We start from the raw sequence: 26922 nt of genomic DNA, 5'->3' as shown, positions 1-26922 counted from the left end.
AGGAAAATGGCGTCTTGAGGGGGGTTCGGACCGCTGCTGATTCCTTGCTAGCAGGCGAGTGAGCTCGGGGGAGCGAGCTCGTGCTCGGGGAGAAATGGGAGGAGAAATCAAGAGATCAAGTGGGGTGATAAATGGAGGAAGAGGTGGGATCTGTAAAGCGAGTAGGGGGCCTTTGTTGGGAGGGGGGGCCCCGAGCGCGCGAAGAGGGCTGAAGCAACTGGGACCGGAAGGGGGCGGGGCTAAGTTGAGAGCCCGCCTCCGGGGACCCATAAGAAAAACAGGCATGGGTGACGGGGGGAGAATGAGAGTGTCCATTCATTATTCTTGGGTTCAGAGAGCGGGAGGCGGGAAACGACGAGATATATTGATAGTTTGGCGTTGTTGCTCGGTATTGGTTGTTTTTTTTCCTAATGGCGGTATATCTGTACTTTTTAACAATAACCTGAAAGAAAACAAGTGGACCTTTGTGTAATATTGTTGCTTCAAATACATGTTTACTTATTTCCCCCCCCCCCCTGATGTCAGGCTATTTCGATAGGGTTATGAACTTATGTAGATTAAGAAAATGGTATAAGAATGGAGAATTAAAAGAGTTGGAGGATGAACAATGACAGTCCAGTCAAGTAATAGTAGAGATTGTGTGCATGAAAAGAGTTGAGATGGTCACCTAACGCAGACAGTAAGAATAAGTGGTTATAGGGCACTGAGACAAGCCTAAGGGCCATGCACAATCAGAATGGTGGGTACTTGGAACCAGGAAAGGGAAAGATGGATGTGGGGATTCCAAAGACGAGAAAAAATGGACTGAGATAATGCTGCCTCTAATCATGGGGCAGATGTCTAGTACAAAGGTACGGGACAGAGGGAGAAAGAGTAGGATGTAGCAGATGACTGTAAGTGATGGAGAAAATTAACAAGACTATCAGGTTAAGTCAAGCTTAGCATTTCAAACCTTGGACTTAAGGAACAGGCAAGTTTGCTCAAGTATCAGTAGTATATTCAGATGTACTGAGAATAAAATATAATTGGTGGAGGGTGCAGGGGACTGATGATAACACAATCTTGCTGTGTTTTAGATTGCTTGCTTCAATAGCCATACTGTATTTGCACAATGATTTATTGAATTAATTCAGTTTAGGCTTCAGTGTGATTAGTTTATAAGCACATAGAAGTCTAAACTAGTCATAAAACCCCCTTGATGTAACTGACCTGTTTAGTTGACTTTGAATGCATTGAACAAAATCGATTCATATACTATATACTGCTGTGAATGTGTAAAATCCCAACTGCTATTGCATGCATGCTTCAGATATTTAAAACATGCGTATATAAAATCCCATTCCTATTTTATGATTATTCTGCTTTAACTTTGTTTATAATACAGTGAGGTGGCTCACCCAACACATTGAAACCCAAATTACCCAACTGTAGTTTAGGGCAGTGTTTTCTGCAGACCTAACCAATGGAATTGAGGAAGAAATTGTCCATAGGATCCTAAAGAACAATCAGAAGGAGACCTTTTCCCCCGGAAGATGTAGCACAGATCATGGGGCTAATGCTTGGTATGTTGAATCAGAAGGCTTTGTTTACTCTTCAAAGATCAGTACTAATGCAGCCAGTTAAAAAGTCTTAACAATCTAGCAAAAAGGCATACATTTATTTATTGTACTGTGATTATTATTGCAGTTATTGGATACAATTCTGATATAATGTGTAATGGATACTAACTTTTAAATAAATCCTAAATTTTAATATATTTGATCCAACCTTTAAAATGTTTTTTCTTAAATTTTCTGAATTATTTCAAAAATAAGATGTTACATACAAAATAATTGCAAAGACAATAAAAAAAGGAATTACAGAGAAGTCAAAAAAGAAAGGAAAATAAGAAAGTGTGCACAATATATACAGAGATTCAACATTAAACACATGTTGGTTTTATAAATATTTTTGTGAACTTATTGTGAGTTGGGCTGAGAGTGATTGGCCTAAAGTGACAGCCCTCTAAGAATGCTTGACCCAAAGTAATCCAACTGGCCTAAGGGAAGCTTAGAACTAAGTTTCCTGATTTCTACCCAACATATTAACTACTATTCCAAATTGGCTATAGATCCCAAACCACATAAAAGACTGAAAAATTGAGAGAAAAATTGTGGAAAAAGAATAAGATTTACCAGTGATAGTAAATGGTGTGGGGCTAATAGAAAGTTAAATGTAAAGAAAAAGAATGGATACTCTGCTGACTACGAACCCAAAGCTTGTGTTTATTCTCTTTTTAAGGAAGATGAGTTCAACAGCCAGTAATACTGCTCTCCAGGATTCAAGGATCTCAGTCATGATGATTCCTTGAATTAAAAAATAGGGATTTTAGCATACAATATAAATAAAATAATTTAAAGTTTTAAAAATGATATTAAAAATACTTGGTTACTTGTGGCTGAGATTTTTTTTTTCTCTTTGAGTAAAAACTTGCTTTTAAGATGTTGAATCCTTCCTCATTGGTTGACTGATATTTAACCTAAATCTTGCAAATAAGAATTTGCTATAAAGGTACTCCTCGACTTACAACAGTTCATTTAATGACTGAATTTACAACTGGACTAAAAGAAGTGATCATTTTTTCACACAACCATTACAGCAATTCCCGTGGTCACATGATCAAAATTGAGACACATGGCAACTGATTCACCTTTATGACGGTTTTAGCGTCCCAGGGCGACGTGATCACCTTTTGCGACATTCTGACAAGCAATGTCACTGGGGAAACCAGATTCATTTAACAATTACTAATTTAATAACTGCAGTAAATTCACTTAACTGTGGCAAGAAAGGTACCGTATTTTCCGGTGTATAAGACGACTGGGCGTATAAGACGACCCCCCCAACTTTTGAGATGATTTTCATGGGTTAAAAAGTCGTCTTATACGTCGGAAAATACGGTAAAAAAATAGGGCAAAACTCACTTAGCAACAGAAATTTGGGGCTCTATTGTTGTGATAACTCAAGGACTACCTGTATTAGAGCTTCTGCTGTGGGCTTCCAGCACATCATGTTATAAACTCTGAAAGCCATCATGCACTATGAATGTAGGTTAGAACATAGAAAATCCTACCAAAACAAGTAAGTCATATAATTTTCTTATTCTCGTTGTCCTTTTGAAAGCCTATGAACCATCATTTCAATTTATGTCACATGAACATTATTGCTGTTGCAAGATGCCCAGAGTTGTTTAAGATGAACAGCCATACAAATCTTATGATTTAAATAAATACATTAGAAACCTAATTGTCTGTTAAAAGTAATGATCAGAGTGGGATGAATGAATGAACCTTTATTGTCAAAGTACAACCATGTATACATTGAGATTGGCTGAACCTCCCTTCGTGCCCCCCCACCACAACTCACAGTGACAACAAACCCACCATCTTGTTACACCATGTGAGCTAATTGCACAACACATATTTTTCTCTTTCTCATCCTCTTTCAAAACCTTATTTCATTTTGCCTAATCTTATGTAGTTGGTAGAATGAAGCATAGTAGAATGAAGCAAGCTTTTACACTTGCTTCCATTGAGAGGGTAGCAATTGTTGATGAAGAACTGCAAAATAATGTGTTCATCTAGATTTGCCATCTAGGATGTCTGTGCTAAAGGAACTGATTGTAATTTTGGTTGTATTTCCTATAAACATGCTTCTCTTGTGGATTTAGGAAACATCGGTGAGCTATATTATTTTTATAGTCTACTTGGGATCCATATTGAGCCTCATACTTGTGGCTGGGCTAATTTGATCAACATATCATTCTTTGGCAATTGAGCTACTTTTTTGAAGAACTAAATGGGTAGGCTAATACCTGACATGGACAAGTATGGTGTTATTAGAGTGCAGAGGAAGAGGTAATTCCAAATGCACAGGGACACTTGTATTATACTTGATAGTAAATTTTGAAACTGTACCTTTTTCTAGGCTTTAAAATATATGTTTGGTTTGAGGAGGCTCTGACAGTTATAACACTGGTTCACATACATGCTCTGAATGACCTTTTCTCTTTAGAATTTTAGTCATATGACAATGCAGCATGCACAAAACAGTGCTTAGAAGGCTAAAAGTTATTTTTTGTTGTTTCTTTCCCATGCTGGTCATTCTGTTACCATCTTTCTTTCCCTGGTTCCTTCATTTTGTTAATAATCTCTATGTTTTCAAATTTATCTCCACAACAGTAAAATCTAGAAATTTGCTTTTGGAATACCTCCTATATAAAGAATTCTATGAATAAGTTGTCATAATTAGAATAAAATTGCTGCTTAGGATTTTAGAATAGGTATTTGTAGGATGTGTCAAAGCCAATATTACCATTTTTTAGCTCCTTGCATACAACAAATGTGTAAGCAGCATAAAACTATGCATATAGTTTTATATTGATGCTCATAGTTTATAAAAATGTTTGCTTAAATTCTGTCTGGCTTTCAACCTTGCAGTTATTTGGCTGATTATTCCTATTATGGTGAGATATCAGAAGGTCACAGCATATTTTCCCCAGATGTGATAAATATGCCCAAAAATACCGGTAGTCCTACAAATTATTGATGACATCATTGTCAAATTCTCTAAAATATGTTGCATTTCCCCCCATTCTAATAGTTTTTACATTAACTTTCTAATCCATACTGAACATAATCTAACTTTCTTTTTATTGTTCTGATATCTGTCAGCTCAACTAGCAAGAAATGCTTAAGATGGATTATAATTCATTTAAATAAATACTTTAGTTGTGGGTACAATTCTGTTCAGTTTTATGCTGTAAATAATTTTAACTGAAAATAGTATATTAAGACAATCAGACAATATATCTATCTTGCACACAATATAAATCTTACTATCAGTATTGAAAAACAATTTAGATTAATTAATTGATTAACCAAACCTTTTTTTTCCAGATTTAGAGACAGTATGGCTGCCACTGCTGCAGTTAGTCCCAGTGATTACTTACAGCCTGCTGCTACAGCAGCTCAGGTGGGTTGTTTCTGTTGATAGCATTGTTGTATTTTTTAAAAAATGTAAATGTTTGGCCTAGAATCATGCAAATGTGGAAAACTGTCTGATGAAGGTGTTTAGTATAGAGAAGAATTCTACTAAGATATCACAATTTCATTTATTGGTCTAGAACAGACATGTCAAACACAAGGCCCGGGGGCTGGATCCGGCCCGTGAAGTGGTTTCATGCGGCCCGCGAAGCCATCCTGGAAACAGTGAGGGAACGGCCCCCACTGCCTTGGCCCTGGCCCAGAGACCCTCCTTCTGCCAGAGACCCTCAGATCTGTCCCACTCCTGCCCAGGCCCCCATAGGCACCCCCTTGATGCGAACGATGTAGAGCTGGCCACGCCCACCCAGTAGGCCATACACACTCTAGCCACGCCCACCCAGTAGGCCACGTCCACCCTGGCCATACCCACCCGGCCCCTTGAGGGCAACCGCAATGCTGATGCGGCCCTCAATGAAATTGAGTTTGACACCCCTGGTCTAGTCCAAAGACAGAGCATTTAGTTTGCCTAAAAATTCAGGATTATTGCAAGTAATGCTATTATACTTCAAGTTCCATTGCTGTTCTTGAACTTCACTTTATATTATAATACTGCATTAGATGCTTTGAATGCTATAGTCTGTGTTTTAGGTTCTTGTGTTTATATTCCAGTGTGGATTATTAGGCATTAGACTAATCTCATATACATATGTAAACATTCATATTTGGAACAACATTTTGTGATATTTGCCAATCAGTTAAAAACTTTGTCTAGAAATAATTTGTTTGGTGGACTAAGCAATTTTTTGAATTTTAAAGATTTCTTGCACATAAAAATATATATAATTTGGCAGAGCAAGTCAAAGTACATATGGCAAAAGTGAAAAAAGGGAGAGAACAATTGAAGTTTTTACCGTGTGTTATTCACAAGTGACAGCATCTACTAAAAAAATGTTTAGACTTGATTAATACATAAATGAAGTCCATCAGACTTTCCTAGGGCTGTAGATTAAACTAGAAAGTTGAAAAAACTTCCTGAAAGAAGACAGTGGCAAACCATTTCTCTTTCACATTCAACAAAACTATTATTGGCATGTCCAAAGATTCAACTGGAATTACCCTCAACCCAAGTATTTAATTTAGGACCAATAAAAGATGTATAATTTGGGCTTCTGGTTCCGGATTCTGGCACGGCCAGACACGTGAGGGGAACACTCCCCACGTCTGGATTTCTTCATCGGGTGATCCCTGTAAAGGGGTCGAAAGTCGCCCTGGAGGGGTGACGAGCAGGGGAGAGGACTCTCCAGTCAGCAGTAAAAGGGCGGCAGCCCTCCTGTCAGCTTGGAGCAACTCTCCAAACCAACGAAGAAAGGATCGGCCACTCCCATGGCCCATCGTTTCAGCCGTTTCCTGCCAAAGCCAAAATTACAACAAAGCACTTGTAAACTGGGTGAGAATTGCCTTCTTCCTTTCCTAATTGTGTATCTTTTCCTGCTAAAATCTTCTTGAATTTGCTTCTCCCTGCGAGGAGATAGGGAAGGGATCTTTTCTTTCCCCACCCTCTACATCGGGAAAGGAAAAAAAAGCCTTGAACTAAATAATGCTAATTAATTGGACTTACTGTCTTTCTATTTTTGGCCCAAAATTCCTAAACTCACAGAAATGGACTATTCTACCGATTTGATTAAAAAAGGGGACAAAAAAGAAATAAAAAGACCCAAAATTGACAAAATTTACTCTGTCTGAAAAGGATTTTAAGTACTCTGGGGACATCTAGTGGCCAAGCCTGATATAGCAAGTGAATATTATTGGCAAGCAAACTTGTTATGACCTTGGCATTAAGATAAAAACCTGAAACAGCTGGAGATGAATTTAGCTTAGACCTGTGGAGGTGGACACTTACTGACTTTTGTTTGAAAATTAGCCTCCACTATGGACTACTACAAAATGGAGAGTGATCAGCCACAAACCTCGCTTGATTATAAGCTTATACTCGAAACAATATATAAAGTCACTGAGATGTCTATCTCCAGACTGAAAAATTTAGGTGCCAAACTCTAACTCACAAACTGAAACCCAGACTCCAATCAAAGAATTCACATTTCATAATATAACAAAATTGGAAGAAACCACTATTGAGAGAGAGGAATATAAGCAACAACAACAAAATACTGAAAAAAATAATATCCAAAATTTGACTCCACTCAAAGAACCTACAATCTTAAAAGTACAAGGAACTATTACTAAGACAGACAACCCTAAAGACCAACAACAAACTATGGAAAAACTTAATATTCAACTTTGGACCTTCTCTAAAGACCCTACAATTCCAGAAATATACTATGCACAAGATAATGATGCCAATATGGAGGATGCCGAAGATCAACAAAGACAGCCTGTGGAAACCCTGGACAGCCAACTATTAACTATAAAACTGGATACGATTCTCTACTCAAAACAGACGAACCCGGATGGAAGAAAAATCCAGACCGAATTACAGACAGAGATATTAGAACAAATAAAGAGAGTGGAATCAATAGGGCAACAATTTAATGAGTATAAATGGTTTAACCTTTGTGCATTATTGATGGTTGGATGGCCTCCTCTGGTGCAAATAACATGCATGAGAGCGAAGGAAGACCTATTTGGCAATATAAAGGCTTTTGTCTGGAAACCTGATTGGCAAAAAAAGAAACCTAGAGTTAGATTTAAAAAATGAGTGCCTAGAGAATCATTATAGGCCATTTTGTTAGTAATTAGTGACTTACTAGGATCTGAAATAGAAAATGTTTGTGAGATAGAATTAGAATGTTTTTACTTATTAGGCTTATTTTAAACATTATAATTCATACATTGACATAATGGGAATTTGGCTTATGGATCCTACGTTTGATGTTAAAATTTTAGTTATGTAGAAGGAGAAGTAGATTGATAAATATAGGCTGTCCTATTGGTAACTTGTGATGTATTAGGATATGAAATAGACAATGTTTATTAGGTAGAGTTTAGCTACTTAACTATTCTGTGTATGTTAGACGCTACAATCTTTGGTGTAATAAAATAAGGGAAATTTGGGTTGTGAATACCATTTGGGATGTTAAAGGTTAAATTTGAATACTATAATTAATATCAAAATTAGATAAAATTTAATAACAGGACATGGATATATTTCATTGAAACTGGACTGATAAATTTCTTCTTTAATTGACTATGCTATTCTTAGAAATTCGTTAAAACACTTTATATTGAATGTTAAGGGAAATAGAGAAGGATGTTATGACAATGTAACCCAAACTATGTATTGAAAACTCTGTTATTCAATTGATGATTACCCAGGTGCAATGATGCTTTCTAAATATATAGTCTTTAAATAGGAAAACCAATAAAACTTGTTTTAAAATTAAAAAAAGATGTATAATTCACTTACTGAAACAACAAATCATATAGATGATTTATATATTTGCAGGAGAACAACATAAGAAAAAATTTATGGTTACTAATCACTATATAAATGAAATTTTCAGAGAAATAACTGGTAGTAGTGTGCATGCTTTGAAAATGATCTAGAAGATACACTTCCAAATGTCTTGTAGCATGAATTCGGTATTTCTTTGAGGTAGCTGTGTCTTCTTTGACCTCCATGTGAACTTGAAAAGGCACACAACTGCTTTAAAGACTGCATCCTTAATGCAACTCCTTAAAGTAGCTACATTTGTTTTCAAGCAAATGTTCTTTGTTTTTCCCCATAAAAGAAAGTTATTTTAACTGGAAAGTTCATTAATAAAATATATCATTTATTTTGAATTTCATTTTACTAGGACAATAACTCATTTATGAATCTTCCAGAGGGTCAACTATATTAGAAAGCATGTTGGCTACAAAATCTGGTAGAAAATAAAAATACTTTTATATGCTACTGGCTACCAAAGAAGAGAAGCAGAAAATACAACTGAAACAAGTACTGGACAATAAAAAAGAAGGGGAGATCCCGCCTTCAGCCTTTGCCAAGCATCTAAGAAACTCTGGGTTCCATTAAGAACCTTGGAATGCTATCTAATCCAAGTTTCATTAAACACCATGCAATGTTTAGGTATATCCTTCCTCTTCCTGGTTGACAGTGGAAGTATGTACATTTCTGCTTGATATGGGTTGTGTCCTCTTCTATCTTCCTTTTGGAATAGAAAGATAGTAAGATGATCAAATGAAGAAATGAAAATTGCTTGTGTTTTTGGAGTGATTTTTCTATGTAACAACTTTCAGTTATCTTAAGGTAACAGTCTCACTTTCACAAAACAAAATCAAGGATACTTTTCATTAAATATAGCTTCCATCCCTTAGGCAGAAACATCTAGGATGCTCTATATCATCATTGTATCATCCCAAAGGTTTAGATTTTAGTTTGTTTTTGAAAATATTTTTGGAGTCTATTTTCTTAGAGATTTAGTAGGACTCTAAATTCTGCATTTTGAAATATAGATGCATTAAGAAATAACTTCATCATAATGAAGAATGTTTTGTTGGGGGGTTTTGGCATATTTTTTTCCTTACATGCATACTCTTTCATCTGTTTCCATCATGGTAAGCATTATTATACAAAGCAAGGAAAGGAGATTTAAGTCATGAGGTAAGAAAAAAGAACAAAATATGATTAAATTTAGTTTATGCCACTACCATTCACTATATTCTTTCTGCCCTTGGAAATCCATCATGTTCCCACATGACTTTATTCATTGGCTTTTGTTCTTTAAAATTCTCACTTTTTCAAGAACTTATCAACTTCAACCAGACCAGGTTTCTCATGGTTCCTCTTTTATGAGTCATTATATTTATATTGAATAAATATAAATATATTTATTTCATATATTTGCCATGTAAATCAGTTCTAATTTGTTTTCTCTAGGAGCAAGCTACCAGAATGTATTTTTTGTACTTGTCACTGAGTCCTTATTCATTCATCACTCAATTTCTGACCCTATTTTGTTTCACAATAATATGCATTATGTTCCATATTTGCCCTGAATTTTGGTTACTTTTTATCCTGACATCCAGCCTCACTTTCATAAACCAAGCTGAGCAGAAACAAAGTCCTAGACACAGCTATATTTCTTCTTTCTACAAATTCTCCTGATGATTACCTGATGATACATTACCTTCCTACTAACATTTATTTGTACGTCCTAACAATTTCACTGTCCATTTTCTAATCTTTTGTAATTATTCTACTATACTAGATAAATTCATCAATTTACTCCAGCTTTTTTGGCATTTGCATATAATTAACTATTAATAATTCTATTTTCTCTGTCAAATACAGTTGCCTTGGTCTTCGTTATAGTAATGTTCAGATCTATTTTGTACTCTGCAGTATACCATCTAGGTAATATTTGCTAAAGCATTCCTTATCCATTTATTCATAAACACATTGAACAACCAACAGAACATCATTTATTCTCTTATATAGGGTTGAACCATTTGCTATGTATTCCACTTATTCTCATGCATACATTAGTTAGATAATATACCCTCTCACTGCACTCAGCAAACAACTTTCAGCTCTGTATTTGTGCAAAACATTCTATCCATCCTGCATATTGACTTTATTATATACCTTCTCTGAATTAGTGAATGCACAATAAACTGTCTTACTTTGACATATTTCACAATTGCCTACTAAACAGTAATCAGGTCAGAATACTCCTACCTAACATAAAAAATGTTTTACTTCCCAAATTTTTGTTCATTATCACCTCCTGCATTATTTTAATTATATTTTTTTTAAATCCCATTTATATCCCGCCCTTCTCCGAAGACTCAGGGCGGCTTACAATTTAAGGCACAAATCAATGTGCTTAGCAATAGCCTTCATTCTATGTATATGCCTGCTTATTAGGGCTTTCCCCCCCCCCAAGCAGCATTATTACAAAGTCAGCTTATTGCCCCCAACAATCTGGGTCCTCATTCTACCTACCTCGGAAGGATGGAAGGCTGAGTCAACCTTGAGCCTGGTGGGATGCGAACCTGCACTAATTCTATCAAACACCTTTCCGGGCGCACTTAACAGATAGTTTCTGCATTTACTGGTGTTCCCTTTCCCTTTATAGAGGGAATAATAAGGCATTATTCCAATCATCAGGCACAGATGGAGTCTCAGTCTTTCACTCTTCACACACATATGCATACATACACACAGACACACACTTGCATAGCTAGTACTTAAATAATTGCAACCTTAGATTTGATTATAAGCACAACATTTATGGCATCTCTTTCATGGGTGGGTGGGTGGGTGGGGAAACACTAACATTTATAGCATTTGTTGCAACTTCACTCCTTGATAGGTTCAGTCCAGGCTTGTGACAGGTCGCGGTGGGATTGGGATTGGGTTGGGTGCCTCCAGGTCTCTGGAATGGGGGGGTGGGGTTACGGATCCCCATGACGATTGGGAATGGCAACAGGTGGTTGTACGGGGGGCCGCATCAATATTTGGGAGCGCGCCCCCGCTATCTTCAAGAGGTGGTGCGCTCCGGCCCCCCAGATTTACCCCGTATTCCCAGGAGCGGGGATGAGCAGGCCCCTGAGCTCAGGCTGGTGTACTTTAATGCCAGATCGGTAGTTAATAAGGCTCCCCTTATCCGAAAGTTGGTTGAGGAGGAGCGTACCAATCTGGCTTGCATTACTGAGACCTGGTTGGGCCCAGAGGGTGGTGTCCCTCTGACTGAACTTTGCCCACCAGGTTTCCATGTGCTTCACCAGCCTCGGGCTCAGGGAAGGGGTGGGGGTGTTGCAGTAGTTGTAAGGGAGACCTTGTGTCCGCGGGAGGCTACCGTTACTCAGATATTCGGGTGTGAGTCGCTTCTCCTGAGATTTGGCCCTGGGGCTCAGTTGGGCTTGTTGCTGGCGTATCTTTCGCCTACCTGTGTAGCAGCAGCCCTGCCCAAGCTCCTCGACACCCTCTCTGGGTTGGCGGTTGAGTTCCCCAGACTTATGGTTCTGGGGGACTTTAACCTGCCATCCCTAGGAGGTTCGTCGGGGTTGGCTTGGGAGTTTATGGCCTCCATGACGGCCATGGACCTGACCCAGGTAATTCAGGACCCGACTCATGGGGGGGTCACACACTCGATCTTATTTTTCTATCTGGACGGTGGCTTGATGATCTGGGAGGGGGATCTCCAGCTATTACACCCCTGTCATGGACCGATCATCACCTCCTGCGGTTGGCCTTCTGTTTCCCCCCCCCCCCCGTCGCAGGGTTACAGAACCGACCAGGTGGTTCCATCCCAGGCGCCTAATGGACCCTGAACGGTTCCAGGAGGCGCTTGGATCTGTCCCTGCCACCTTCGCTTACAGCCCGGTCGATGCCTTAGTGGAAGCCTGGGAAAGGGCGGCCACAGAGGCACTCGACCGCATTGTTCCCATGTGACCCCTGACCCAGCGCAGATCCCAGCGGGCACCATGGTTCTCTGTGGAGCTCCGGGAGATGAAGCGTCGGAGACGGAGCCTAGAGAGCTGTTGGAGGTCCAGCCGGTCTGAGGCTGATCGATTGCGGTTAAGAACCTTCATGAGGTCTTATCTCGCAACGATGGAGGCAGCGAAGTCTAATTACTTAGCTGCCCTCATCGCGTCCGCAGATAATCGCCCGGCCGCCCTGTTTGGGGTGACTCGCTCCCTCCTGAATCAGGAGGTGAGGGAGGAGCCCTTGCAGGGTCGTGCCAAGGAGTTTAATCAATATCTGGCGGATAAAATCGCTCAGATTTGGGCCGGCTTGGACACCGACTGGGCAGAGTCTGACGGGGAATTGAGCGGTCTTGGGAACATTACTTGGGAAGAATTTGATCCTGTGACTTCGGAAGAAGTGGACAGGATCATGGGGAGGCTGAGTTCCACCACGTGTTTATTGGACCCGTGCCCCTCCTGGCTGGTTTATGCAGCTCGGGAGGGGACACGAGGCTGGCTCCAGGCGGTAATAACTGCTTCTTTGAGAGAGGGTAGCTTCCCTGCTGCCTTGAAGGAGGCGGTGGTGAGGCCCCGCCTCAAGAAGCCTGCCCTGGACCCGGCCATTTTGAACAACTATCGTCCGGTCTCCAACCTTCACTTTTTAGCGAAGGTTGTTGAGAGTGTGGTGGCACATCAGCTTCCTCTGTTCCTGGAGGAAGCGGATTATCTGGATCCCTACCAATCGGGCTTTAGGCCTGGGTACAGCACGGAGACGGCATTGGTCGCACTGGTGAATGATCTCTGGCGGGCTCGGGACAGGGGTTGCTCCTCTGTCCTAGTCCTATTAGACCTCTCAGCGGCTTTTGATACCATCGACCATGGTATCCTACTGCGGCGCCTCAGGGGGTTGGGAGTGGGTGGCACTGTTTTACAGTGGTTCTCCTACCTCCTGGGTCGTTCGCAGTCAGTGTTGGCAGGGGGGCAGAGGTCGGCTTCGAGGCCTCTTGTTTGTGGAGTCCCTCGGGTCGGTCCTCTCGCCCCTTCTGTTCAACATCTATATGAAGCCGCTGGGTGAGATCATTCGTGGTTTTGGGGTGGGGTATCATCAGTACGCTGATGATACCCAGCTTTTTATTTCCACCCCAGATCAACCCGGTGATACCCTCGACGTGATGTCCCGTTGCCTGGAGGCGGTGAGGGTCTGGATGGGGAGGAACAGGCTTCGTCTAAATCCCGACAAGACCAAGTGGCTGTGCATACCGGCATCTCGGGTTGTCCACTCTATTCCATCTTTATCTATAGGGGGTGAGGTGTTACCCCCGTAGATAGGGCTCGCAACTTGGGTGTCCTCCTTGAGTCACAGCTCAGTTTAGAAGATCATATAGGAGCTGTGACCAGGGGGGCTTTTGCCCAGGTTCGCCTGGTGCGCCAGTTGCGGCCCTATTTGGACCGAGATGCCCTACGCACAGTCACTCATGCGCTCGTGACCTCAGATAGACTACTGCAACGCTCTCTACATGGGGCTGCCCTTGAATACCACTCGGAGGCTCCAGGTGGTGCAGAATGCGGCCGCGCGAGTTGTGATGAGGGTCTCCCGATACTCCCATGTAACACCTCTGCTCCGCGAGCTGCATTGGCTTCCAGTTGTCTTCCGGGTGAGATTCAAGGTGCTGGTGATGACCTATAAAGCCCTAAATGGCATGGGTCCGGATTATTTACGGGAGTACCTTTTGCCGGCGTTAACCTCCCATCGTCCTGTGTGCTCCCACAGAGAGGGCCTCCTCAGGGTGCCGTCGGTCAGGGAATGTCAACTGGCGGCCCCCAGGGGGAGAGCATTCTCTGTGGGCGCGCCTGCCCTCTGGAATCAGCTCCCTGTTGAGCTTCGGATGGCTCCCGACCTTCGCTCTTTCCACCGCGACCTGAAGACTTGGCTATTTGAACTTGCTGGCCTGGACCGAGGGACTGGGATTTTAGATTTTAAATTTTAAATTTTACATTTTAGAACGGGTTTTATTGTTTAGGGCTACTTGATTTAATTTATTTTAATTTTTGTATATTATGTGTTGTATATAATGTTTTAATTGCCCTGTACACCGCCCCGAGTCCTTCGGGAGAGGGGCGGTATATAAATCCAAATAATAAATAATAAATAAATATATCAGTGTCAGCGCCATGGATATCTCTAAATGCATACTAGAGCATTCTCTCATTGATTTCACTTTATGCATGTTTAGCCCTCTTCAGTTCCTTTCAGAATTGCTCTATATTTCCTGTGCCTCTTAATCTTAACCAGAGTTTATTTTCTTTGACTGCATTCTTAACAACTATATTTTCCTGGGTATACGTATTGTAGTAATGCTTCTTTCATAATCTTTTTTTCTAGCTGTCTTTTCTATACATTTTTTCTTTCCAGCCTACTGAAACGTTGGAAAGAAATTATATAAAGTGACTTATGATTCTGTCAATCCTCTGTCTCTCTACCTACCTACCTACCTATTAAATTTCCTCATTCCAGAGGCTCTAAGCATATATAAAATCAAACCAAATTTAAACCAACCAAACATTGCATGGTAACAGATAATGATAGTACAGATCTCTGCTTAATCAGCAAAAATCATTCAGAAAAATCAGGTTTTAACTATTCTCTGGAAGGTCATCAAAGGAAAGCAATTACTAAGAATACTGAGCTCAGTGTCCCTTCATCCTATCTCCTAGTAGAGCGGGACCTCCATTAGGCATTCCCTATTCTTCTGGATTGAACAGATGGTCTGTCTTGTCCAAAAAGTCTGTAAAAATTAAACAGAAAGAAACTAAAATTGATGTGATAGGAGAAACCATAAAAGAAGGATCAAATTAAAAAGATGAGCCATATCTGGCTTGGGGCTCCAGAGAGAAAGTTTCTACCCCCTTAACCTTGCTGGAGAGGCAGTCGGGCAGCAACTAAGGACACTGCTGATTACTCGGTTCTAAGTTCTTATTCCTTCTGATCCTGTGACCCAGAGTAGAGCATGTATGGCCTGCAAGCATAGGTGCAATGAAAAGGAATAGCAGAAAACTGCATACACAAACAGAACACAATTATGTAAAAGAAAATATAGATGCTTTCTTCTGATAAAGGATTTGTTAAAAAAACAACAACCTCTGGTCAACGATCCGCAGCCTGTATTTCATTTTTCCACTAAGCATCATGTACATACTTCCAGTGTGAAACTTAACAGACTCCTGCAATATTTTGTGGCATAATTCTCTTTCCTTACATCTACTTGGCTGTAACTTTCTTTATGGCAGAATGGAATGAAATTTGCAGAGCATTATGAGAGGTCATAGTGTAACAGTAAAATACAGCAGCATGCAGAAGACCGGGTCTCAATAAAAAGGTTTGATCTACTCTCAAGTTAGAAAATGGCTGTTTCCTATATTATAAGTGTAAAAAAAGCCCTTGCAACAAAGGAGGTGGACAATGTTACTTGGTGGAGCAGTGGGCTAATGCCTCCTTAAGTAACACCAGCTGCCTGCAATTATTGCAGGTTCGCATCCCACCAGGCTCAAGGTTGACTCAGCCTTCCATCCTTCCGAGGTAGGTAAAATGAGGACCCAGATTGTTGGGGGCAATTAAGCTGACTTTGTAATAATGCCGCTTGGGGGGTGTATGAAAGCCCTAATAAGCAGGCATATACATAGAATGAAGGCTACTGCTAAGCTTGTAAGCCGCCCTGAGTCTTCGGAGAAGGGCGGGATATAAATGGAATTAAAATAAATAAAATAAAATAAAATAAAATAAATAAAATGTAAATGAATGGGTTTTTTTTTCCTTTTTGATAAAAAGCAGGTTCAAATCATTAGTTCCTTGAGGGAAAACTCTCTTCTAAATAATTCTGTTCTCTTGGCACCCAAGGTCCATTCAAAGTCAGTGAATGACCATTATTTTGTATGATACCAATATAGGTTCTTACTGTATATGCGTCTAATACAGAGTACTAATTTCTGTTTATAAAATGTTTATCATGGATATTCAGTTTGAGGTGTTGGTTGCTGAAAATGTAAAAGTATTAAATGCAGAATGAATAAGAAAATGAGAGTAAATAATGTTAGTTTCTAAAATATTTGGGAATGCTTCATTTCTCCCTTATGGTGTTATATACAGAATATTTTGGGTCTCTCAAACAATCATATACATTTATAATTCATATATTGAATACACGTTAGCTGAAATGTTTGCTGAACTCAAATTCAGTGGAATAAATTAGTCAAGTTTTAGTTTTTTAGCACTTGATGAGCCTATAGCACTTCTCATTTAGTCTGGATCCAATTCTATTGATACTTGTTGATTTAAGAATCTGATGTTGTGCTATTTTAATGCAAAGTCCAAGCTTTGTATTATAAAAATCTGGGTTTTCTAATTCTTCAACTGTGTTGTATTATATCTGGAACAAACTATTTGTGTCCATTGTCTTTGACACAAGCCTTTTCTCTTCCATTCCTTTAGGATTCTCAGCCATCTCCATTAGCTCTACTTGCAGCCACATGTAGCAAAATTGGTCCTCCAGCTGTAGAAGCAGCAGTTACTTCTCCTGCTCCTCCTCAGCCTGCCCCTCGAAAATTGGTTCCTATTAAACCTGCTCCACTCCCATTAAGTTCTAATAAGAACATTGGAATCTTATCATCAAAAGGAAATCTCTTTCAAATTCAAGGTTCTCAATTGGGGACATCATATCCTGGTGGACAGCTAGTATTTACAATCCAGAACCCAACTGTAATCAGCAAAGGAACCCGCTCTTCTGCCAGTATCCAGTATCAGACGGTACCACAGATCCAAACAGCATCAGGACAGACGATTCAGGTGCAGCAAAATGTGGGCAATCAAATACAGATTATTCCCAGCAATATCACCCCTTCTTCTTCCTCTTCATCATCGTCGTCTTCTTCAGCTCATAAGCCTGTGCCAATAAAGCCAGCTCCAGCTCATAAGTCATCAGCATCCAGTCTCCACAACACAAGTAGTGTTGTCAAGTTGACTGGCACCAGTGGCAATGTTACACTTACTCTTCCAGTGAGCAATCTTGTAACTGCTGGGGAGACTAGTTCTCAAACTCAAGTTGTGCCCGACAGCCCCTCTAAGCCAAGCAGAAAATCCCGAAAGAAAATGGTATCTCAAGCTCAGACAACTGCAATGGCTATGGCAGAGCAAGTGGAAACAGTCTTAATAGAGACTACAGCTGACAACATCATCCAGGCAGGGAACAATCTGTTGATTGTGCAGAGTCCTGGGTCTGGGCAGCCAGCTGTGGTCCAACAGGTGCAAGTAGTTCAGCCCAAACAAGAGCAACAGGTAGTTCAGATACCCCAGCAAGCCCTACGGGTAGTCCAGGCAGCCTCAGCCACACTCCCCACAGTTCCCCAAAAGTCCCAACAAAACTTCCAGATCCAGACAACGGAGCCAGTTCCCACTCAGGTATTTCATTGAAAGTTCTCCCCCCTTTTTTCTGTTTTTTTTAAAAATATTTTCATTAATTCAAACTATCACTCAATTTGGAGCGATCAAGTAATACCTAATTACTAGAATTCTTGGGGGCAAACAAGCTAGGGGTTCTTCTAATAGAAAAAAACATTACTTGTCCAGTTACTTTTTCCCCTATAAATGTTATTTAAGTGTCAGTTTCCTATAAAAGCATTCAAGAGGTATAAACAATTTGGCATGCATTTATTCTGGTACAGTGATTTGTAATCAAAACTTTGGGGAAGGAGAAGGTTGGGAAGCTCTATTTGGAGGTCAGATTCTACGTTCCTTCCATACCCAGGTGCATCCTGTGATTCATTTTTGTGTCATTTTTGTAGGTCTATTTTAAGACACCTTCTGGTGAGCTACAGACAATACTACTACAAGACACCCCAGGAGGGGGCCTAACTATGACCCCTGCCCCTGCAGTCTCCTCAGCCACAGCCTGCAGCAGCCCTGTATCCCGCAGCTCCCACTCAGGGGGAAGTACCAAAAAGACAGGGGGGGCTCGTAAAGAGCGGGCTCTGCCAAAGATTGCCCCTGCTGGAGGCATCATCAGCCTCAACGCTGCCCAACTCGCTGCAGCTGCCCAGGCAATGCAGACTATCAGCATCAATGGTGTGCAGGTTCAAGGTGTTCCTGTTACCATCACCAATACCGGAGGTGGGAAATATAATGTAACAAACCTGTGATGTGCAATATTTCAATTTGGCTATAATAATCATACCATTTTTTAAAATAGCTTGGAATGTTATCAGTAACAAGGAAAAATAATGTATAAGTAGGGGTGTGTGCGTGTGTGTGTGTGTGTAAAATCAGCTGATGATATAAATGCAGTCTCCCCACTCCAATTATTTCATCCTGACGACGTTGATAGCCAACGAAAGCTTGATTTTTAATAAAACTCTTTTAGTTTTCTACCTTATCCCAGTGTTCGGATTTCTTGTTCTGATTTAAATATGCCTGGGATTCGTATTTTTAGTTGGATTAAGGAGTGTGTGTGTGTGTGTGCGCACGCACACACACCCCTTCATAATGATTCTAGATTCTCATAACAATTTTAAAAAATACCCTGAAGTACTCTTTCCCCAAAGGTGCTACTAAATAACACCCCAGTTCAAATTCCATCCTGACCCAATTCTTGGGGAAAGAACCAGGTCTTTAGGAATGGACATACCTGAAGAAAAGTGTGAAGCATTTTGTGATCACTTTACTTTTGCACTCCCCAAAGACTTTTGTTCTTGCTTCATTCTAATAATAGGGGGCATGACAAAGTAAAAGGCAGATTTATATCACTATGCTATCATAACTAGGAAATAGCTTCCTTACTTTTATAGTAATTGTAATTTGTAACCATAAGCATTGCATTATTTCTATTCCGTACATTGTTGGTTGCTGGGGAGATGGCAGTAAAGGATTCCACACTTTCTATCTTCTTGAGGGTGGGAAAACTATGAAAACCCCTTCATAAGGTAGCAAACTGTGAAAATGTGTATCAGAGTGGGATAGTAATGTAAAGAGACACAAAAATTAGAAATAATATAAATGTATGTAAGATGAGGGGAAAGTTGGGCATCTGGATCCAGGCAGGAATGAAATGTTGGAACCTTCAATTGAGTTCTGACATCCAAAAAGGCAAGAAGGGAAAATGGAACTCATATTACATGGTATTTTAGTCTGAGTTTGCATGGAGGTTTACTGAAATAATTGAGTCTCCATATTTTAGCAGTGGAAATTCCCAAGCCATAGTTTCTTCATCCTTCTTTCTGCAGGCCAACAGCAGTTAACGGTACAGAATGTTTCAGGCAACAATCTAACCATCAGTGGCCTGAACCCTACCCAAATTCAATTGCAAATGGAACAAGCACTCTTGGGGGACCTGCAGCCTGGGGAAAAGAGACGGCGGATGGCTTGCACCTGCCCGAATTGCAAGGATGGGGAGAAAAGGTAATGCATGGGGATTGGGAGCAAAAAGGAGCATTAAAGCCCAAAGGCTGCCAACATCGCTTCCTGCTTTATATTATTTAATTCATAACCTTTCTCTCTTGGTATCAATAAATAGTATTCAGTGCCTTATAATAACAAAAGCAGTATTTTTAAACAGTTAAAGACGGATAACATAACCCCTACTGAGCAATCCAATTTATTTAGTAGAAGGCTTGCTTGCTTTTTATTTGAGAGTAAGGAAGTTTCTTTGAATCTATTTTAAAAAGATTACAGATATTTTTATTTGGGAAGCGGGTGAATATATGTAAATATTGAAACACATAAGAGTATTAAGACTACTAATAGTCTTCGGACATTCAAAAGTATATTGCCTCTATATGGAAGAGTTCAAATGACTATGAGCCACCCTAACTTCATCTCCTGCCCTTATTGTCACTGCTTTCTAGTACATCTGAGAACCTTCTTTATCTACAGCTATTCCTAGTAAGATTTTGAACCTTGTGAAATCAGAATTCTAAAATACCAAGATAAAGCATCATAAGAGTGGTTTCTGATGCATTCACTCTTTAGATATAAAAAGGTACAGTGGTTGAAGTGTAGGTGATGAAAAGATGGATTTTCCATCAAACGACACAAATCATTAAGTATGAAAGAGATTCTATAATAATAGTATTTGGTTATCTAGTTGTTAGAATATGATCTAGGGAAAGCTGTTCAGAGGAAAGGGTGTTCTTATTTTCTTGTCCAGAGATTGTTTGACATCATGTAGTGTCTTCAGTCTTTTAGAAATATAGCACCAATAATTGAATATGTGTATGTTGTCTCCTATAATACTTTCTGCATTTTTTTTATCTTGAAAAAAATAACTACATGAAGAAGAGACAGGATTGTTCCCAAGTTGCTCATCTCTTGAGAAAACTAAAATAGTATTGAGTTCTTGCTGGGGGAGAGTACAGAGATATTTATCTTAATGGGTAGGCTTAATAATGGATCTGTTTTTAATATTGAACAGAAAGAATTGGAATTTTGTCTGCTCTTTTCACAACCAAGCAGATCAACTTATTAAAAAGGATCAGTTTAGTGGCAGAGAATAAATAGTTTCTTTCACATTGCACTTGGTAGATATCTTGATCAGGTTGAATTGAAGGGAATGAACCTGCCTTCTGAAATTCTGTCTGTGGGTAATGTTTGAAGTGGTGTAAACTTGCATCCATATGCATGTGTGTAAAACTTAACAATTGATGTGACCTCAGAACTGAAAAGGTTGTATCTTCCTTGCTTAAATTAGGCAGCAGATCTGGAATAACTGAAAGGTTAATGGATTGGGGTTGATTTATTCAGTCTTGCGGCTTTGCTTGGAACACTGAAGTGGATTCTTGGTAAATTCCAGAACAGCCAATGTATTATTATAAATAGTACTTGTGAATCAATGTTGGATCCTTTCGCAGAAGCTACTGCTTCTGCAGAAGTATATGGGGTAATCAGTATGAAATTTGTTTGATGTTTTCAATAGTTCTGCTTCTTGAGACATTATTGCAGGATACAATAATTGATCTGATCCCTGAGATGCCACCACAATAAAATCCAGCAAATATATCCATATCTTTATTAATATAGATTAAGAACACCCTTTTTCTGTTTTTCTTTTTTTGTAGGTTGGGGGATCAAGGGAAGAAGAGGCACATCTGCCACGTGCCTGAATGTGGAAAGACCTTCCGCAAGACTTCCCTTCTGCGGGCCCATGTACGTCTACACACAGGCGAGAGGCCTTTTGTCTGCAACTGGGTCTTTTGTGGAAAAAGATTCACACGCAGTGATGAACTGCAGCGGCATGCCCGGACGCATACAGGTCTGTCAAGTCATTTCTCTGCCTCCCTTCCGTTGTATCCCAGCTGTAGTTCTACTCATATGATAGGGGGGGAAATGTAAATATTAAACACTTAAAGGGCATTTCATCTTAACTCAGTTATCTTTGTAATAAAGATATGCTGGGTTGATTTAGTGCTAAAAGACTTGATTTCAAAAAAAGAAACAATTTAAGTTGATTTATGTAAGTCATAAATATAGCCATCCCCCCTCTAAAACAGTGATTCTGGATGGGTAACAGAATTGAAAGCGCAATAAAAAACCTAGTCATAATAATATATATAAAATCAAGAAAATAGCAATTTCATTCATCCCATGGGCCCTTAACCTTTTGATCTCCAACCTGGGAAAATAGCCATGCTTTTAAGAAATACTAGCAGACTTGGATATTGGGAGGTGTCATGTTCCTTGGAGCAGGTGTTGCAGCAAAGATGCCTGCTCCCTGGTCTCATTTGATGATATTTTGTAAAAAACAGGATCTGGAGCATGCCTTTTCCATTGTACTAGTTTGATGGATAGAAATAATCAGAGGCAGTCTTGCAAATATTGTAGTCTATATCTGAAGGGCTTTGGAGGTGATAATCAGTATCTTGAATTCTACTTCAAAGCACACTAGAAGCTACTATACTTCTAGTGTGTAATACTCACCGCATACACACACATCAGTATGAGATATTTCTTGAAGACCCATGTACAGGAGAATTTTAACCAGGTTTTTCCCGGTTAAAGAGGCCAGGGAGGTGACTTGTGTTTAACTGTGATGACAACTTTTTGAGACTGGAAGATGGTACCTTCAGCCTTGAATTGGGCAGCGGTTTGCCTCCCTCAAACGCCCAACCTTGGACCCAGCAGTTTAAAATAGTTGTGTTGTCTCTAGCCTCCCCTTTGTAAGGACAGTTGTTGAGATGGTAGTTGGACAGCAATTGCAGAGGATCCTGGAGGAAGCAGCTTATCTAGATCCATTTTAGTTGGGCTTTAGGCAAGAATTTAGTACCCGGGTAACCTTGGTCACACTTGTAGATGATATGGGATAGAGCAGGGATGGAGGTAGTGCATCCACTGTTGATCTCTGTAGTGACTTTCGCTACCATTGATCATGGCAGCATCTAGACTAGCTTTAAAAGTTGGTAGCACTGTTTCACAGTGGTTCTCCTTCCTTTAAGCCATTTTCCAGTTGGTGTGCTGCTGGGGAGAGGTTGTTCCCTAGGCTTCTCCTTTGTGGAGTGCCACATAGTTCAATGTTCCCTTTCCTTTTGTTGAGTGTATTATTAAATTATTGTGCCACTCATGTCCCCTACAAGGCGATAGTTGTGGAATATTCCATCTTTAATCTTGGATGGGTTTGCACTTTCCCATTTATAAATGGTATCCAGTTCCTGCAGTGCTACATAGAGTTTTGCATAATTCCATCTGAGACACCCATTGCATACACTTTTGGATCAGGAATCCCTTCAGACAGTCACCCATGCCCTATGTACCTCATGACTTAACTATTGTGTTGTGTTCCACATGGGCTACCCTAGAAGTCCACTCTAAAGCTTTAAATGGTTCAGAATAGAGCATTGCTAGGCTCACAGCTAAAGTTCATATCCTGTAGCCTAGACTGACTTTAGCATTCTCCTCTGTGTCTCATGATCTGTCCATTATGTACTGACATATTCAGCTTTCTTTGATTGCAGTGGCCATCATTCCATCTCCGTTGTTCATAAAATACTGTCTTAACCTTAACATATTTCAGTCTCAGTCATAAATTGTCCCAATACTGAATCAGATTAATGCTTAGCATTCTGCTTTGAAAAGTGATTTATCAGATGCCTTCAGGCAGGACATGAACGAGATCGTCATACTTGCCATGCATTTTACATGTTTATGTTTAGATTTTGTGGGGGAGGGATTTTGTTCAATCATGTCCAATTCTCAGAGACTGCCTGGACACTCCCTGCAGTGGGGGACTTGGCAAGGTTTTTCAGAAGTGTTTGCCATTGCCTTCTTAATACGGCTGAGAAAGTGAGACTGGCCTAAGGTTACCCACTGGTTTTGTGCGTAGGGTGAGACCAGGACACACTGTCTCCAAGTTTTAGCCTTAATCACTATATGAAACTTAATTTTAGTTCTGGATTTAGTTTTATCATGCACCAATTTTTTCCCCAAAGCAATCTCTGTAAACCATATGTGCATTAGCTTTTTGTAATATGTTTATTGTAGGGCCATTGTCATGTGTGCTCACTGCTGTTCTTGTTCATTTCTCTGGCCAGGTGACAAACGTTTTGAGTGTGCCCAGTGCCAAAAGCGCTTCATTAGGAGCGATCATCTGACAAAGCATTATAAAACCCACTTGGTCACCAAGAACTTGTAGGTTGGGATGCAAGCAGGAAAAATAAGGAAACGTTGTGGTGGTGAGCAGTTTTTCACCCCTCATCATGAAAGATGGTCTCTGCAAAGGACACAAAAAAAATACCCAAATAATTGTCCTGACTATGTGACAGCTTTCCCAGCCACATCTGCCCAAGGAAAAATGGAATGGCTGCTGCTCCTTCAACCAAACTGCCTTCACACTGGCACTCTCCTTTGGATCTTCTTGATGAATGCATCAGACTTCAAGGCTTGAACCTGAGATGGGGGAGCAATGCCATTTCCAAATATGCTAAAATCGGCACAAGCCCAGTGGCAGACTTGGAAAAGCAAGGCAAAACCCATTTATGCACCTTCCTCAGGAGCTTGCAGAGCCAGTGCCCTCCTCTGCTGCACCAAAGGAACTCCTTATGGGTTTAAGAGTAGCACCAGTGAAACTGTACCCCACTTGTAATTGGGCTCCTCGTCCAACTCACTCCCATGTGCTTGTGAAGCTTTTGAATGAGAGGCAGGGAAACCATCCAAAATGGGACTCAGTCCCCCTAGCACATTCCTACTTTATATTTAAAAATATAAATATCTATATATCTATATACATATAAAAATCCTCCTTAGGAAGCTTCATGTTTTTTCTATGGAGAATGTTGCCTTATATTTTACCCCAGGTTCAAATTATGTATTGTGAGCATTTTTTAATTTAATAATTTCTTTATTAAAAAAAATAAAACCTTTGCCCTGCCCAAAAGTGCAGGCAAAGCCTAAAGTTCCTATCAAAATGCAGAGTCTGTGATCTGATCTTGGTCTACAAACTAGATATGGCCTGTGTATGTAACGGGGATTTCTAGGATATGTGTAGCAGCAGCAGCACTTTGTTGAAGGAAATGGAAGATGTCCATACACAAAGAGGATTTCCCATGTATATATGAAGCAGAGCTGTACCACAGGCTCTGATGTAGATAATAAAAAGCGCAGGCAAAAACTATGAGCCATATGGAAAATCTAGGGCAACCTGTTTGCAATTCTGCATTGCTTGGTTACATAAATAAAATTAAAAGTCCAGTGCAGATTTGCACTGTCAAGCTCTATTAGACATAATTTGGCAGGTGAAATGAAAAAATCCTTTTCAAAAACAGAATATTCTAAGTTTTCCCCCTTTTTCATTTCATTTTTTTATTTTATTTTACTTCACTGGATTCCCCCTGCCTCTTTTTTTATATATGATGCAGCTCTTTTTGTGTACTATAGTGTATATTGTATCATAAACTATCTATTGCGCTTAAGTGTTTGTTTGTTTCAAAAATATACAATTTGTTATTTTTGACCTTTTAAATTAAAACGAAAATCCATTTTATTTTTTAGTTGTTAACTGTTTGAAGTATGTTTCTTTAAGTGACAGATCATTCTTGTTTTCAATTAATGGTGTAACTTGGCAGAGCTGCATGTAGCCTGCCTAAAAGGGAGTGCCAGGTTGAGGAAGAACCATGCATTTCCTGATGACTGAAATGTTAGAATCTCACACTGAGCCGCCATTTGGGAACAAAAGATTATTTTTCTTAAGAGGAAAGAATGGAAAAATGGGTTGTTTAGGTGGCTTGTTGACAATAAAAATGTAAAAGAGAAATATTTTTACTCCTTAAGGACTGCTCAAAGGCATTTTTAATGCTCAGAATGTTTTGTCATGCAGATATAAAAAGTTGGTCAGAATGTTTTGATTTTAATATGTCTCTTTCATTACCTACCCACTCCCTTCATAAAGAAGTAACAACTTCCAAAAATACACTTGCAAACTTTGTAAATGAAAATGATCTTTGACCTGTTACATTCATTACACAGCAGCGTGCAATGCTGTTAGGTTTTATAATGGTGATCATTATGCTTCTGTCATGCTTAATCCATAGTGGCAGTGAATCATAGTGGAATGCAGAGAAAGCTGCCTTGTTCTATAAAGTAAAGGCTTTATCAAGGATTTGTAGCAAAAAGTTTTCCCCTAATGAAATGCTCACACATTTTACTTTTTTCCCATCCTGGGGGGAAAGACAATGATTTAAGTAGCAGGCAGGCAGGCAGGCAGGCAGGCAAGAAAGAAAAATAAATCCATATCGTTATACTCCAGTTTTGAAACTAATGTTATGTATAAGCAAGCTAATATTAAAAGCTGAAGTCCTGAAATGGTAAAAGGTATAGTGTTTGGTGGCTGTATTAATTTATAGGAAAAGAGGGCTGAAGAATGTACTTGTTAACCTATCTTATTCAGCTCTAACACTCAAGGTGGCTAACATCCAAATAAAAGTATCACATAAATATCACAATAATACCAAAATAAGAAAAAGGTAAAGAACATAGCAAGAGCTAGAGACATATTGGAGATATTTCTTGAATATTTTATAAAGGAGCAATGCTGCATAAAATTATGAATATGGAGCCCACACAAATTTCAGAGGCCAGTATATTGCATAGGGACAGGGCAGATAAGCTCTGTTTCTGGGTCCATTATCATTTGATCTGATGAGAAAGAGTACCTTTTGTGGATTGATCAAATTTTAGAAGGGGTTGGGTGAGATGTTGAGAAAATCCCTTGAGTGGGATTTTGCTATTCTTAAATCACTTACATGTATAAGCCTTCTGACCACAAAGATTAGTTTTCTCACCTGATCTATTATTATGAAAGGACCCTGTGTTCAAGAGAATACGGACTTTCCTGTCTCTCGTTTCAAGGAAAGCTTTCCTATTGTAGATATTCTTAAGTCCAGGTTTACCTCAGGTGTAAGGAAAGTATACCCGATCAGATTATTCCTCAAACCCAAT

General features: G+C 39.7%; 1 protein-coding gene across 3 annotated transcripts; it reads left to right on the top strand.

Annotated features, from left to right (window-relative positions):
* SP2 (Sp2 transcription factor) lies at positions 1–26335 on the top strand. 3 transcript variants are annotated; one of them, XM_081343132.1, is made up of 7 exons: positions 1–54; positions 4938–5013; positions 16942–17907; positions 18291–18615; positions 19725–19899; positions 21555–21748; positions 24021–26333. In XM_081343132.1, exons 2-7 carry the CDS (start codon positions 4951–4953, stop codon positions 24119–24121), a joined length of 1824 nt encoding a protein of 607 aa, XP_081199258.1. In that variant the 5' UTR covers positions 1–54; positions 4938–4950; the 3' UTR covers positions 24122–26333. The 3 variants fall into 3 exon arrangements, with proteins under 3 accessions (XP_081199258.1, XP_081199260.1, XP_081199259.1); XM_081343133.1 differs by lacking the exon at positions 1–54 and adding an exon at positions 827–1562; XM_081343134.1 differs by lacking the exon at positions 19725–19899 and having other exon boundaries at positions 24021–26335.
* The last annotated feature ends 587 nt before the right edge of the window (positions 26336–26922 follow it).

This window comes from Vipera berus (assembly GCF_964194415.1).
Source record: "Vipera berus genome assembly, chromosome: Z".
NCBI lineage: Eukaryota > Metazoa > Chordata > Lepidosauria > Squamata > Viperidae > Vipera > Vipera berus.
The sequence above is the reverse complement of the archived record's forward strand: the minus strand, read 5'-3'. Positions and strand labels throughout refer to the sequence as shown.

Bases quoted from the DNA above. Each gene is read 5' to 3' on its own strand.
- SP2 (XM_081343132.1), top strand. From the start codon at position 4,951: ATGGCTGCCACTGCTGCAGTTAGTCCCAGTGATTACTTACAGCCTGCT. The intron at 17,908-18,290 runs GTATTTCATTGA...TCATTTTTGTAG, and splicing joins CGGAGCCAGTTCCCACTCAG to GTCTATTTTAAGACACCTTC. The intron at 18,616-19,724 runs GTGGGAAATATA...TTCTTTCTGCAG, and splicing joins TACCATCACCAATACCGGAG to GCCAACAGCAGTTAACGGTA.